The sequence below is a fragment of the Desarmillaria tabescens genome (assembly GCF_030435595.1).
Source record: "Desarmillaria tabescens strain CCBAS 213 chromosome Unknown EV420scaffold_6, whole genome shotgun sequence".
In the NCBI taxonomy this organism is placed as follows: domain Eukaryota; kingdom Fungi; phylum Basidiomycota; class Agaricomycetes; order Agaricales; family Physalacriaceae; genus Desarmillaria; species Desarmillaria tabescens.
In genome coordinates, this window is record NW_026848305.1 from 183,251 (window position 1) to 197,246 (window position 13,996).

Below are 13,996 nucleotides of genomic sequence, written 5' to 3' on the forward strand. Positions count from 1 at the left end.
CGCATCATTCCAGTGTATGGAAACGCCCTGAAAAGCGTGATCCTTGACAAAGCCGTGAGGCCAAAGTTAGGCCAAGCTTACCAGCAAAATCAGAAATTCACACTGTACACAAGACCATCCGATCATAGAATGATGGCCGGTCTGATGGATCCCTTGCGTGCTGCAGCGGATACCAATCCAGGTAAAATCCAAAGCTAGCCGCCATATTCAATATCGAATCGGAGACCGATCCGGGCCATGGAAATCCGTTTAAATAGTACGCTTGACGCCTTCAAACCATCATTCACATCCACAACTTTCAATCCCTCTCCATCCAACTATCCAACCTCCTCATAACTTAGCAATGGCCCCCACAATCAAAGTCGGTGATACCATCCCTGAGGCCACCTTCAACTACATCCCATACACCCCCGAGCTCGAGAGCAAGGTATGTTCCAACTCCGATTATTACAACTTCGATACTGACATCGATGACTAGCTTGCCTGTGGTATTCGTGAGTGCTACATCGCCAGATTGAATTCCATGGTCATTGACGACGGCGATTAGCGATCAAACTCAACACCTCCCAATGGAAGGGTAAGAAAGTTGTGATCTTCTCTGTCCCGGGAGCCTTCACGGTGAGCAAGCGCAAGAGAATTCCTGCTGTGACGCGTCTGATACGTCCTCCACAGCCTACCTGCCACGTTAACCACCTTCCTCCCTACCTCGAGAAGTATGATGAATTCAAGGCCAAAGGTGTCGATGTCATTGCCGTCGTCGCTGCCAACGACGCCTTTGTTTTGAGTGGATGGGGAAGGTTCGAGGGTGTTGGGGACAAAGTATGCCCGCTGCCATCACGAACACCACGATGTTTCTGATCGACGATTTTCAGATCCTTCTGCTTTCCGATGGAGATGCCAAGTGGTCTGCCTCCTTGGGTCTTTCCGTGGATTTGTCTTCTATCGGTTTCGGTACCCGTACCGGCCGCTATGCTCTGATCCTTGACGACCTTGTTGTCAAATATGTTGAGGTACATATTCAAATTTCCTGTCACTTCATCGCTAAACCGCTGTGCAGCTTGAACCCGGCACCGACGTCACCGTCTCTGGTGCTGAGGCCGTCCTCGCCCAGTTGTAAAGGAGTTCCACTAAACATGTACCATTAAACAATTTTTAGAACGCACTTGTGTTTTGTTAGAAGCCATAACCCAAAAAAACTCTTTATTCAGCTTTCCTTGTCAATGATAGTGTCGGTTAAATCTTCAAGTAACAAAGACCAGTAGATGATTGAACGATCCAACACGCCTAGCTCAAATCTGCTACCATCAGCTCCTCGTCAAGACGGCACTCTTGTACCATTCTTGTCGATGCACCACGTATCCGACCACCACTCGTAGAACGCGCACTTCGGTAGCAGTCCTTTCGGCTCATCACCTGCATCCTTCAATAGAAGAGCTACGACTCCGTGGGGTGGAACAGCTTTAGCAGTGAAGTTACGGACGGCGGTCCCATTGTCAGTGTGCGTCCATAAATCCTGCACCAAGGTCAGGATTTGTCCTAGAATAAAAGGCGATAGGTATGCTTACCCTAACGGAATACTGTCTACCAGCACGAATCCAAGGGGACTCCGTCAAGTTGAAGAAGAGGTCCGCAGGTTCATCCAAAGAATTGATCTGAATTAGGAACCATCGTAAGTTCATCCCACCATCTGCAGCCGGTGTCACATTACCAGCATGAACACTGTTCCATTCTGGCTTTCTCCGCTCCAAAACACAGGTGGGTGCGCAGGATCGAAAGTATAGTCAGCCTGTCAGCGTGAAATCGGATCATCATCCTCCGGTGGAAAACACTTGAGCTCACGTTGATTCCCCATCTGAATGGTACCACCCCAGTGCCGACGACGGGGTCTTGGTTGATAGCGATGATTTCAGTATTCTTGAGGATGCTCAGAGTTTGCTCAGAAATTGAAGAAAGCTGTAGAGAAACGAGTTAGTCATTGCGTTATTGCCTCCAGAGCAGACTCACATCAGTCCCCTACATAGAGAAGTTAGATATGCTAGAATAAATCTTGACACTGGGACTCACGATGAGGAGCGGCGACTTGACAAAACTCCAAGCAGTAAAATGTGCTTTGGATTCTTCATAGTTGAGATCGCCGTTGCCACTATGATATATTAAAGACGAATCACACAATAGAGTGCTGCCTCCTTACATTTGAAGCTAGAAAATCGCATTAACTATGTGGATAATAGAGATCCGTTTCACTCACCATATCCAAGTCGTTGTGGCCATAGAAGTCGGACGCCCAGGAATGGAGGGAGATCCTGAAAGGATATGTCACTGTGATACCTGTAAATGTGCTTTGTTCCTACGTACGAATTGATGATGCTAGCAATGGAAGCCCAATTCGCGCCTGGATCAATATTGAATTTTGTTTTGACTTCAACTTATCTTATAAAATAAAAAGGCGAACCAATATCGTCTGTCATCTTCGGTTCCCGTGAGATACGTGACTGCGCGAGGAAGTATGCAAACTTACCCTCCATGATTGTCCGTATCGTCTTGCCCACAACTGCGGTTGAAGCTGCATCTAATGTTAAACGACGGAGACCAAACATATCTAAAGCCGTACTCGACCCCATTCGCATATGGAGAACAACATCGGTAGTTCGCCTGTCTCAGCCGCAAGATTGGAAATTGCGTTTGCCATCCGCGAAAATTCTGTGCGACATAGTAAGGAAAATGGGGTCTGTCGAGTCTAGAGTACTTACTGCCAACCATGCCTTCCCTGATTATGTCGTCAAAAGGTACTGAGAATAAGGTTGAGCATCGTACGAGACTAGGAGATGACGTCGAGGCTACCGGCACAGTTATCAAATCTGATGAATATAAATTAAGTGGCTGAGAACGACAAATACAGTTTGTTTTCACTGACTTCAGAAGATCAAAGCCCCATTCCTGCCGAAAGAGCCTTGCATCTCTGTTATGAACACCGATCATTAAATGATACCCTAAAAACAAATAAAACACGGCTAACCTATCTTCGTTCTGGTATGATCCCGGGTATAATTGGCAAGTAAACCATCCAGAGTCGCTATACTGTATAAACATCAGTCGAGAAGAAACAAAGCCGTAGTGTCAGCCCTACGATCCCAGTTTTACTGTGCGGAATAAAATGAGAACGTTGAATTGTGCATAGGTAACGTAACATACAGCCCAAGCGCGTGGATTTGATCTGTGAGATTTCTCATTCCTGAAGGGAAACGTTCCGCGCCTAGGAAAATGAACTTCACGAAGATAGGTCAAAACGCACTGAAGGACATACTAGCAAGAATGTCTCCACTCGAGCTTCGATTCCTCTCGGAATAGCAATCATCTATGTTCACGTACTCGTAACCTAGATCCTGTTCGAGAACGTTGGATCAGTTTCTGATGGCTGCTGACTGTGGTTTGAACCACTCACGGCGAGGCCCAGAGACACCAAATGTTGTGCTGACTCTAAAACAAGAGTTTCGTTGATGTTACACTGGAACAGCGTTATGATGACACGTCCTTAAAGCTAGCAATAACACGCACAAAATACGCATTCCAGGCTGTAAAGGCATAATTAAATAAAGGAGAGAATGGGCAGCTGGGGATACGTACTGTTCCAACCCATGACTATTCACAGTTTCTGCTCAGCATTGCATATGTTCAGCAGTATGGCAACACATACATGGAAGGCGTCCCACGCTGTTGTCCAAAGCTACGGACGACGGAACACTGGACACGAACGCTAGAATCGCTGGCAAACCCAACCACGAAATCGACATGATGGACGTGTGCTTGCAAGCTGTTGGGCTAATGCTGCAGTTATGCACCTTTAGTACTACTTCTGAGCCGGAAGCGCCGTCCACGTGAAGGATAAATTACATACAAATGTTAATCTGGGACACACTGTGGAAGAGGCGGGAAAATGAGGGTAAAGTCACAAGGAGTGTCAGTGGGCCGACTTCTATACGGCACGGGAACGAAGAGCGTATGGCAAGTGATGCTGAGGTGGCAATGATGATGATGTATGTTGACAGCGGGAGGATTGCCCCGGAGAAACTAATTGGGCAGCAGGATAAAGTTATGGGAAGAGGTGGAGAGAGCGCTCCAACCGTCGTTGCTGTCCTGGAATGGAGACAGTGAAATTCACTTGGCTTACAAATAGACGATGGCCGCAAACTTGGCCGAAACCCTCAAGTCGAAGCAGCCTAAAGGTGAAACGTTGTCTTCATTCAGCTGTACGAAGTCATCAGGTCTGAGACAGTACAGCATCGAAGACAGTAGCGTATAGTAATAATAATATTGAGCCTAGGTCCAGTTCCCAGAGAGTGCCGCAGAAGATCTGTTTGTTCCTTCATTTTAATGTAACCAGAAGGGTGCAATTATCGCGGTGCGAATTGTTGAATGTGGCGGCCAACTCACCATCGTACGCAAACCAGGGAGCAGGCCTTCAGGCTTCAGGGACTGCCAGTTGTCGGCTGTTGTCGGAAGTCGGACCGTTTATCACGTGATTAAATTCCCACGGCTGGATGGACAAAAGCTTTTTTTCTCTCCGCGAAAATTGTCGACCATCTACTTCCTCAACCTCAACATCCTCTCGTTGCTGTCCTTCATACGTGCCAACCGTCAGGTAAGTCTACGCTTTCTGTTACCTCATGATGAATAACTATATTTATATCACACTGAAAAATCGGAATACCTGGTTGCTAACCATTTATTTTGACGTTCTTATAATAACCTGAACCCCTCTTTTCACTTACCTCTTCTGTCCCATCTATGACTCATACTCACTCTTCCCTCTCTCTCAGGACTTCCTTTCATCGAACGATTAATTTTCTATAAGCACCGACGTAAACCAGGTATTACGTGCATCAAGGTCAGTTGGTGTCAATGTTGGTTGCACGGGATGAGACCTTTACTATTCAGTTATCCCTGTCTTAACAACCATGTCGAGACGTTTTTTTTTCTGATCTTTCTTCTATGTCTGCGGACAGAACGGCTCGCTAAAGTACTTTTTTTTTTTATAGATCTCATGATCGGAGATTCGCTGTATTTTTTTTTACTAACCAGAGTATTGTGGTGAGTCCGTTGGAACTGTGCCGGTCAGTACTTCTTCATTGCCACGTATGTAAGTATATGTAATAGCACATAAAGACACCGATATATATTATTCTACATCAACGTTAACAATTTTGATGTCCTCGAACGGCTTGTCTGCCTTGTTCGCCTTGACATTCTCAATAGCATGTACAACCTCCAGACCTGAAATGACGCGCCCAAAGATTGTATGCTTCTTATCCAACCACGGCGTGGCCGTAGTGGTGATAAAGAACTGGGATCCATTGGTATTTGGACCAGCATTCGCCATGCTAACGGTATATGGCCTATCCATGTACATCAGGACATGAAATCGACGAGGAAAGCAGTAACCTACCTGTCATGCTTGAGGTCGTCAGAGAACTCATCTTCGAACTCTCGGCCCCAAATCGACATGCCTCCAGTACCATCTCCAAGCGGATCTCCAGTCTGGATCATGAACTTGGGAATGACCCGATGGAATATGATACCCTCGAAGTATCCGCTGCGTGCATGACCGACAAAATTCTCGACAGCCTTCGGCGCTTGCGCTGGGAACAGCCGCATATGAATGTCACCCACTGTCGTGTGGATGGTGGCTGAGTTTGCTAGGGGTGATGGTCCATTCAACGCGACGGGCACAGCAGAAGCGATATTCTGTTCTTCACGGGTGGGTCTTTCATTGAATACATCTCGCTCGCCCTCTTTGTTGTCCCTAAAAGGCAGTTAGTACCGAGATAACGGGTTATTAATCATCCCACGTACGGCTCCGAGCGAGTGAAGATATAGAACCTGGGCCGCTTGTACGCTGTACAGAAGAAAGAAGGATCTCGTTGGGCTTTATCAGCCAAGATTGGATTCGCTGAAGCAGCCATTGCCTAGAAACAGGTTCAGGTCGACAACATAGGATAAGGAAGTGAAGAAGACGCTACCATAGTCGTGACATTCCGCTTCGCTGGAGCTCCTTGATACACGCTCACATTCAAAAATCGGTTGGATTCATCCTTTCCGAGAAGGCGAACTACACGATTGATGACAGTGTTGACGACTATGAAGAGTTGAGCAAGGTATCAGATTTGATCAAAAGCAGCATACCTTTTATTCCTAACAATGAAGGATAGATGATAAATGCGCCACTTTCATCCCAGATCGCGTTGCTCCAGCGCCCGGGAATCAGGCCGTCAGGACCAGGTAACTCAAGCTCTCGTTCTATGGCCAACCGTCGTCCAAACTCCATGTCATCTACCTTGTACACAGCAGTACCAGCCTGCTGCATCTCTTGAACTGCTGCTAGTGATTCGTCGTATTTGCGATGAAGCTTCCCAGTTAGGAAAGTAAACACACGGATTTGTCGATCTGGCAATGAGAATGTGACGAAGGAAGAGGAGTCAGGCGAGAGAGTTATGCATGTTGGGGTGGACTTTGACTTTTTGAAGTCGTACAAATCGGTCTCGCTTTTAAAAGACCAGAGCCCTGACACGTTTTTGGGCAGCGAGAAAGGCTCGGAGGGCTGCCAATACTCCACAAAACCTCCCTCGTCAGCGGATATCACGCAGTCATAACGGTCACTGTACGTCATGACGTGGACAGGGAATCGGTGCAGAGTTTCAATGGTTTCGAGTGGAGTGCCGTCTCCTCGACCTTCGTAGAGTTTGATTGTCCCTGATGCCGAATCAGATCTAGGAAGAGGTCAGTGTGACACACAAAAGCGGCTGCAAAGAACTACTTTACACTGCTAGCAATCCAGCCTGTCCACGTCGATGTACCCAGCAACATGAGTGTGGGGTAAAACCCAAGGTGATGATATTAATCATGTCTGTAGAGTTCATCAATTACGCACTGAAGACCGAGCCACAGCGAACATACCAAAGTTCACAACGTCAAACACTTTAGCAGTGCCATCATCGGACACCGTTACGAAGAGCTGTCCATCCGCACTTGCGGATACCGCTTTGACGGGGGTCAGATGGGCACGGTAGAGCTTCACAAACTCGATGCCGTTGTCCTGCTTCTTCCAAAGTTTGAGGTGGCCGTCAACCGAGGTTGTGATGAGAAATTCGGTCCTGAGCGCATGTCAACAGATGAGTCCATAGAGAAAATATTAGATCGTACTTGGTGACGACGCAAAAGTTTATCACGTCCCGATGCATGAAGCTTTTGTAGTATTGCTCCGCGTCGGGAAGATGTTCCAAATACAGTCGTTCATGGGGAAGTACTGCGAGAAAAATTCTATGTTTGTTGAGGCTCAAAAATGGGGATACAAGACGAGACGCTCACCTTTACGCTTCTTTTTCACGCTACCCTCTGCGTCTGCTGGTACTGGCATTGGTCCTACATCGTCGTCATCGTCATCCTGCTGCTGAACAGGATCTACGAGATCTTCTTCAGCGCCATTATCCGTACCGTTCCTCGTGCGCTTTCCTAGTACAGGCTCTGACATGATGAAGGAAAGTTTTCAGCGCGTCGAGCTGGTTGAAGTGGTTTATTTGGCCCAGCCGTCTTGAGCAAACACGAGATCAAGATATGATGATGATGTAATTTTTGAAATTGACTAACATATCAAAGCGCGACCTGAGCAAAAATTGAAACGAGCGACGGCGACCTTCGTTAAAAGGAGACTGAATCACTATCGATTCCTCTTCAGTGCCAAGGCCAGAAATTCATGGTCTTTCGATGCTTATGCCTTCGCGACTCCAAAAGCCAAGCTCCAGTCTTCCTCGATGGATACATTCTAATAGCTCAAACAAACAAGCTCAACTAGCACAACGAAAGCGAGAACCCGCCCCCAGTAATTTCTCGTACAAGCCTACAGGTAGCGTTGTCATGGAGAAACAGGATGCTAAGATAGCACCTGTGCAAAAACACCGCCGTGCGCCTTGCTTCTGCTTTCCCATTGCTATACAAATACTGAATCACGTACTCTAGATCAGCGAAACGCATTCGGAGTGCAGCTCCTATCACAATCTCTCTATGACCAAGTCTTCAAAAATTATACCTCTCCGCCACCTCCGGCAATCTATATGAATATTGCACGAGGGCACCTGGAAGTGCACGAGCTCAATCCGTCTCAATCCTCTATTCTCCCTTCCCCCGAGTTCACCCTTCCCCCGCTCCAAGGCAACAATATTCTCGAGCATTTCTATCGGATAGGCTCGTCCAACGCAGAACCTTACCTCTCGTTGGCCAAATCATTCGCTACTGCCCAGCTACATCCTCCTCCAGAACACTGGAACACACAAGCTGGATGGACAAAATACATTTATAAAAGCGATGGATCAGGATACCACGAACATGTACCATACCCCATGCATGACGGAAAACCTGAGGAAATGCTCTCCTTCGATATCGAAAACCTTCCCAAATATCATCACTTCCCGGTTATGGCCTGTGCCGCGTCTCCAAATGCCTGGTACGCGTGGATATCTCCATGGATATTGGACCCTTCGAACGCATCCCCAGAACAACTTATACCCCTCGGTCCTCCTGACGTCCCACGTATTGTTGTAGGCCATAACGTGTCTTATGACCGGGCGCGTGTTCTTGAGGAGTACCATGTTAATGGTACGAAAACTCGCTTTCTTGACACCATGGCACTTCATGTGGCGGTTAAGGGGATTTCGTCCCACCAACGGCCCGCTTGGATGAAGCACAAAAAGAATAAGGAAGAGGTGAAAGAGCAGCGACGAGAAGCCGTGGAGGTTATACGAAGTATGATACAAGAGGTACAATGTGGCCTAGATGAGCTACGCGAAGCTGAGGCCGAAGGGGATGTCGACGAAGAAGGCAGAGTGATGCTTGTCGCTCGTTGGAAGGAACTGCAGGAATGTTTATCAGGACATCAAGCTTCTATGGAACAAGCGCAGGATACCTTCATACCCGGTCCTCCTCCCAGGGGTGATGACGTTGAGGATAATGTCCAAACGCGATGGGAGGATTTGACCTCGATGAATTCTCTAGCCGACGTTGCGAAACTCTACTGCTCTATCGATCTTTCCAAAGAGATTCGAAACGATTTTATGACGTGCACGCCCGAAGAGATTCTTGCCAACATATCTGACTATATCGGTTATTGTGCTGGTGATGTCAGTGTCACGCATCAGGTGTATACCAAGGTTTTCCCTGGTTTTTCCAAGAACTGCCCTCATCCCGTCAGTTTTGCTGGAATACTGACAATGGGAAGCGGATTTTTACCGGTTAATCAAGAATGGGAGGCGTACTTGGAGCGTGCAGAGGGAATTTGGAACAAGATGTCGAAAGGTGTTAAGGATGGTCTGGAAAATCTTGCTAGGGAGGCTGTTCAGAACAATCCAGTTAGTGCAGAGGGAGGCGAAGACAAGTGGAAGGATGATCCTTGGTTAAGCCAGTTAGATTGGACTCCCAAGGTCGTTGGTAAGAGTCGAGGTGTATTTCCACCAGAGGTAGAGGCCGAACCGCCTATCAAGGTGTGCACTACAATTCGCCTTCAAATTCTCTTACTTAAAAACGGGATGTAGCCCCAACCTCAGGTCATTCCGCGGTGGTATAGTCGCCTTCTCGCTGATCCACTCTCAACACATGTTATCGAACGAATTCTACCCTATCTCTTGAACTTGTCTTTTAAAGGTCATCCCATGATCTTCACGACGGCAGAAAAATGGCATTATCTCAAGGGCAAAAGGAAGGCTGTCAGCCGTCTACCTACTGCATCTGGGTACACGGCATCACTGCTTATACCCAAACACGCACTAAAGCTTCTGAGTGAGGGTCAGATGGGTTCTTGTAATGACAAATTGGCCATGAAGCTTTGTCGACCGGAAGATAAGATGAAGAAGGAGGTCCTGAAACTCGCGAAGTCCGTTTATAGCAGAGGTCTGACAGAAGAAGAGATCAGCAACGATCCTTGGTACAGTCAGCTGGACTGGTCCGAGGTCACAGACCCTACCGCTCAAGCCGTTTCTACCATGAAACCAAAGCGTAAACCCAAATCTGTCAAACCTCCGTCGGTGTATTGGCCCAAATGGTTCTGGGACCTAACGAAACCGAAGAAGGACATGCCTCCTGCGTCGCTAGATATCACCATGAAGAATCGTTTTGCTCCCCTCCTGCTTAGGATGTCCTGGCATAATCATCCCTTATACTATTCTCGAGAATATGGCTGGACATTTCGTGTACCACCACGACCAGAGAGCGCTCCAGTTCCTGAGAACATAAAGCGACTGAAGGCCCTCGATTTCCACGACGAAGCCGATGCATCCCTTAATAACCTCAAGTTTGAGGGCTACACATTCTACAAGCTACCACACAAGGATGGCGAGGCAGCCAACGTTGGGAGTCCCTTGACAAAGACTTTCATGAATTATGCCATCGAGGGAACGTTGAGCTGTGGTGCCGGTGAAGCAGCGAACGCGATTGTCGACGTTGCTGTTCAGAGCAGTTATTGGATCAGTTCTCGGGATCGAATCATGCGCCAGATGGTTGGTTGGCAGGACACGAAGACGAAGCAGTGGGATATGGGGCTTCCAGTCGAACAGGATCCAGAGACTTGTGCAGAGGGAGAACGGCCGAAGAAGTGGGGCCTTATCCTTCCTCAAGTCATAACAATGGGCACCGTTACCCGTCGGGCTATTGAGAGAACTTGGTTGACTGCAAGCAATGCGAAGAAGAATCGTGTCGGGTCTGAACTCAAAGCCATGGTTCGGGCGCCTCCTGGTTATTCCATCGTTGGCGCTGATGTCGATTCTGAGGAATTATGGATTTCTAGCTGCATAGGGGACGCCCAGTTCGGTGTGCATGGGGCGACAGCCATCGGCTGGATGACACTTGAAGGTACCAAGGCCGCGGGGACCGATCTTCATTCCAAAACGGCCGCTATTTTGGGTACTTCTCGTAACCAGGCCAAGGTTTTCAACTATTCTCGTATCTATGGCGCTGGTATGCGTCATGCAATCCTTCTTCTTCAGCAGGGCAATCCCAATATGACCCCAGAAGAGGCTCATAAGCTCGCATCAAATCTGTACGCCTCAACAAAGGGCAAGAATACGTATCGGACAGACTTCTTCGGCAAGAAGTTTTGGTTTGGTGGTACCGAAAGCTTTCTGTTCAACAAGCTAGAAGCGATAGCCTTGTCCGACTTGCCCCAGACACCTGCCCTGGGTTGTGGTATCACTCAAGCCCTATGCAAAACCAACCTTCCGCAAGGCTTCGGTTCAGACTATCTGCCTTCACGGATCAATTGGGTCGTACAGTCCTCGGGGGTGGACTATCTTCATCTACTCATCGTTGCGATGGACCATCTAATCAACAAATACGGTATCCAAGCTCGCTACCTCATTTCCGTTCATGATGAGCTCCGGTATTTGGTGAAGGAAGAGGACCGGTACCGTGCCGCCCTCGCTCTGCAGATTGCCAATCTGTGGACACGCAGCATGTTTTCGTGCAGATTGGGTATGGCCGATCTACCTCAGGGAGTAGCCTTCTTCTCTGCGGTAGACGTCGACAAGGTTCTTAGGAAGGAGGTCGACATGCCTTGCATCACTCCATCTCAGCCGGAACCGATCCCTCCCGGCGAATGTCTGGACATAGTTCAGATACTAGGGAAGACGAACAATGGCTCTCTATGGCCGGATGGTCGCGCCATGGAAACGTCGTTCAACGGGCCTTTCATAGGTACATTAGAAGGTTATGTTGAAACTGATTTCAATGCACACCGCTCCCCTAGCGCCGAATGGCTTCAAGCGCAGTCAACTAAGGACTTTGGTGAAGTTAGGCACTTGGCTAAGGAGGAATCTGCAAAGAGACACCCAGGGGATGTAAGGTCACAGTCGAAGAAAAGGGGTAAACCAGGCGGCAGCATCAATAAGAATGACGACTGGGCTGAAATGGTAGAGCGGGTGCTACAGTCGGGTCGCGACCTTCATCTATGGTAGAATCTATATTTATGTAATTTTTTGTTCCTTTCATATCCATGTACTTGTATACAATCATACTATAACACCCATTAAGATCCTTTTTTTTTTGTGGAACGTTTAGAGTAGCTCCGTACACCCCGCACGGCGGGGGCCTCCCGACCAGCGGTAACCCATTAAGATCTTGTCATCACTGTAATTCCCGTCGATGGAGATTACAGGAGGGGCTGGAGCTCATCAAGGTATTGAGCATTTTTACGCAGGTCTGCCGGTCTTCACAGCGGATCACCTGATATCACCGTACCTTTCGACTTCTCGAGTTGAAGCAAACTGGAGTTGATTACCAGTTTTAGACAAGTGAAATTCGGATATTGCGGATCACTGAATGATGTCCGATCAGATCGTGAGCCAGACTCGGGTGTCGTTCCTTCCTAGTCCTTCCTCTACCTTTCCTCTACTATGACCGGACTAACAAACAGGCTACACTGTATAACGCGGTGCGGAAATCTCCGTGCGCCTATCCTCGACTTCCACTTCGTCATTTTGTGATTCTTGTCTTGTTTGGAATTCTGCTTCTCACCTTGTCCTACTGTTCGACGCTACCGCCACACAAGGCTGTACAGCTGAAGTTGAAAAAGTGGATGAATACCCTTGGTTCACCTCCGCGCCTTTCAGAAGCAAATTTGACTGATTGACATTGAATGAGACCAGAGTTCAAATGGTCACTGTCTTTCTCTGGAACACAGGCAGTTTGGATCTTAGGTGCGAAATCAGCGCCTGAAATCTATGTGTATCGCCTAATATATTATCAGGTTATCTTTCTGTTCACGATATAAATGGGGACCTGGCCATGTACCCTTGCATCTTCTTCCCGCCGATACGTTTTACTCTAAAAAATACCTTCCCTCTTGGTCCTTATGACTAGATGGCCCTAACCCGCGTCCCTGTGAACCTCCGTGTATACACTACTATACACTACACAGGTCTCTTCTTTCCGCATTATGGTCACCACACAAGCCGGGAGCTAAATACAGAGTTAGGTCTTAAAAGACTCAGATCGTCTCTTATGTTTTGACGCCATAGAGCTACGACAATTACAGGTAGGCCAATACTCTACCAATGCATCTCAATTTCTCATGTTGTCTCATGCAGTAGATTTCACAACGCTTGGTCTCGTACCGAGACTTGGAAATTTCTCAGTCCACGACCTGGACACATTGCCGTCTACATTCCACTTGTTCTTCACGACCTATCGCATTTTTGTCGCTACCAATCATTGCACTAAGATGTGTCATCGACAGCTATTATTCCAACAGTCGGCGGGTTGCGGTCATCTGACGAAGGTTGGAGAGATCGCTGTTGACTGCCGCTATCCCAAGTGCTTCGTCAGCTCAATACATCCATCATTCTGTGGGAAAAATGCGCCTTGTTCTTGTCGTCGTTATTACTCCAATCCGGTGAGGAAAATTACCGCAATAGTCAGTCATGATCCACCTTGGTTTTCCTGTGATTTTAAGCACTTTTTTAGGTCCCGGGGAGATGTTCTGGTTGCATGGAGTGCTATATCCCACAATAATTAACAAGTAGACTTTTCATTTTCATTGTATCTCCTTAACATGACTTCGAGGGCCATGGCACTTGCCTGTCTGCACTATTGAGATCTATGAACGGCCATGATGTCGGTGGATCTTTCTACTGGATCCGGTGATGGGCAGCAATCAGCTGCCTTTGCCCTCTCTTACAGATGCCTATTTATGAGTCCAGGAAGAGCCGATCATCTAAGTAACACAGGCTCAAACTGAATCTCCCAAAGGACTTTTTATCATCAACCCGGCGAAGGATTGTTCGACTAATCCCAACGCCAATAGCACATGAAAGTTCTCCTCCCGGAAGTTCGGGTGTCAAGGTATATAGTTATTCCTATTCTTCGGTCTCTTGTACCCGCATCATACTATTTTGACCAAGTCCAACCATCACTGTACTATACCCGGTTCAAAACAATGCAACATGACAACTGGAGTGCGCCT

At 47.7% G+C, this 13,996-nt stretch overlaps 5 protein-coding genes across 5 annotated transcripts; 3 read left to right on the top strand and 2 right to left on the bottom strand.

Moving 5' to 3' along the window:
• The first annotated feature begins 260 nt into the window (after positions 1-260).
• EV420DRAFT_1302506 (1-Cys peroxiredoxin isozyme) lies at positions 261-1,211 on the top strand. The gene is made up of 6 exons (XM_060468416.1): positions 261-427; positions 479-494; positions 548-618; positions 673-819; positions 873-1,010; positions 1,058-1,211. The coding sequence occupies exons 1-6, from the start codon at positions 344-346 to the stop codon at positions 1,115-1,117; spliced, it is 516 nt and encodes a 171-aa protein (XP_060335375.1). The 5' UTR covers positions 261-343; the 3' UTR covers positions 1,118-1,211.
• EV420DRAFT_1627331 (glycoside hydrolase family 27 protein) lies at positions 1,212-4,147 on the bottom strand. The gene is made up of 23 exons (XM_060476036.1): positions 3,896-4,147; positions 3,680-3,839; positions 3,556-3,572; positions 3,443-3,505; positions 3,303-3,383; positions 3,193-3,251; positions 3,128-3,140; positions 3,017-3,078; positions 2,915-2,959; positions 2,842-2,858; positions 2,751-2,789; positions 2,612-2,700; positions 2,519-2,563; positions 2,453-2,468; positions 2,356-2,392; positions 2,249-2,303; positions 2,192-2,199; positions 2,065-2,143; positions 2,005-2,013; positions 1,840-1,953; positions 1,709-1,786; positions 1,566-1,652; positions 1,212-1,513 (listed from the first exon to the last, which is right to left on the bottom strand). Exons 2-23 carry the CDS (start codon positions 3,789-3,791, stop codon positions 1,316-1,318), a joined length of 1,323 nt encoding a protein of 440 aa, XP_060335376.1. The 5' UTR covers positions 3,792-3,839; positions 3,896-4,147; the 3' UTR covers positions 1,212-1,315.
• An 887-nt stretch (positions 4,148-5,034) lies between these two features.
• Positions 5,035-7,568, bottom strand: EV420DRAFT_1515605 (uncharacterized protein). The gene is made up of 9 exons (XM_060471900.1): positions 7,363-7,568; positions 7,198-7,300; positions 6,952-7,148; positions 6,817-6,901; positions 6,181-6,764; positions 6,018-6,133; positions 5,851-5,963; positions 5,444-5,800; positions 5,035-5,393 (listed from the first exon to the last, which is right to left on the bottom strand). The coding sequence occupies exons 1-9, from the start codon at positions 7,523-7,525 to the stop codon at positions 5,177-5,179; spliced, it is 1,935 nt and encodes a 644-aa protein (XP_060335377.1). The 5' UTR covers positions 7,526-7,568; the 3' UTR covers positions 5,035-5,176.
• A 153-nt stretch (positions 7,569-7,721) lies between these two features.
• Positions 7,722-12,072, top strand: EV420DRAFT_1515607 (gamma DNA-directed DNA polymerase). Its single transcript, XM_060471901.1, has 3 exons — positions 7,722-7,954; positions 8,011-9,527; positions 9,579-12,072. The coding sequence occupies exons 1-3, from the start codon at positions 7,759-7,761 to the stop codon at positions 11,988-11,990; spliced, it is 4,125 nt and encodes a 1,374-aa protein (XP_060335378.1). The 5' UTR covers positions 7,722-7,758; the 3' UTR covers positions 11,991-12,072.
• Positions 12,073-13,049: 977 nt separating this feature from the next.
• EV420DRAFT_1034702 (uncharacterized protein) lies at positions 13,050-13,621 on the top strand. Its single transcript, XM_060465422.1, has 3 exons — positions 13,050-13,069; positions 13,122-13,447; positions 13,498-13,621. The coding sequence occupies exons 2-3, from the start codon at positions 13,256-13,258 to the stop codon at positions 13,543-13,545; spliced, it is 240 nt and encodes a 79-aa protein (XP_060335379.1). The 5' UTR covers positions 13,050-13,069; positions 13,122-13,255; the 3' UTR covers positions 13,546-13,621.
• Positions 13,622-13,996: the final 375 nt, after the last annotated feature.

Coding starts and splice junctions, on each gene's coding strand:
- EV420DRAFT_1302506 (XM_060468416.1), top strand. CDS start 344: ATGGCCCCCACAATCAAAGTCGGTGATACCATCCCTGAGGCCACCTTC. Junction 619..672: donor CTGTCCCGGGAGCCTTCACG/GTGAGCAAGCGC, acceptor CGTCCTCCACAG/CCTACCTGCCACGTTAACCA. Junction 820..872: donor TCGAGGGTGTTGGGGACAAA/GTATGCCCGCTG, acceptor GACGATTTTCAG/ATCCTTCTGCTTTCCGATGG.
- EV420DRAFT_1627331 (XM_060476036.1), bottom strand. CDS start 3,791: ATGTCGATTTCGTGGTTGGGTTTGCCAGCGATTCTAGCGTTCGTGTCC. Junction 3,384..3,442: donor TGGTGTCTCTGGGCCTCGCC/GTGAGTGGTTCA, acceptor GTTCTCGAACAG/GATCTAGGTTACGAGTACGT. Junction 2,304..2,355: donor ATTGCTAGCATCATCAATTC/GTACGTAGGAAC, acceptor ATATCCTTTCAG/GATCTCCCTCCATTCCTGGG.
- EV420DRAFT_1515605 (XM_060471900.1), bottom strand. CDS start 7,525: ATGTCAGAGCCTGTACTAGGAAAGCGCACGAGGAACGGTACGGATAAT. Junction 7,301..7,362: donor CGTGAAAAAGAAGCGTAAAG/GTGAGCGTCTCG, acceptor TTTTTCTCGCAG/TACTTCCCCATGAACGACTG. Junction 6,902..6,951: donor GTTTGACGTTGTGAACTTTG/GTATGTTCGCTG, acceptor TGAACTCTACAG/ACATGATTAATATCATCACC.
- EV420DRAFT_1515607 (XM_060471901.1), top strand. CDS start 7,759: ATGCTTATGCCTTCGCGACTCCAAAAGCCAAGCTCCAGTCTTCCTCGA. Junction 7,955..8,010: donor ACCTGTGCAAAAACACCGCC/GTGCGCCTTGCT, acceptor CACGTACTCTAG/ATCAGCGAAACGCATTCGGA. Junction 9,528..9,578: donor AGGCCGAACCGCCTATCAAG/GTGTGCACTACA, acceptor AACGGGATGTAG/CCCCAACCTCAGGTCATTCC.
- EV420DRAFT_1034702 (XM_060465422.1), top strand. CDS start 13,256: ATGTGTCATCGACAGCTATTATTCCAACAGTCGGCGGGTTGCGGTCAT. Junction 13,448..13,497: donor TGAGGAAAATTACCGCAATA/GTCAGTCATGAT, acceptor GCACTTTTTTAG/GTCCCGGGGAGATGTTCTGG.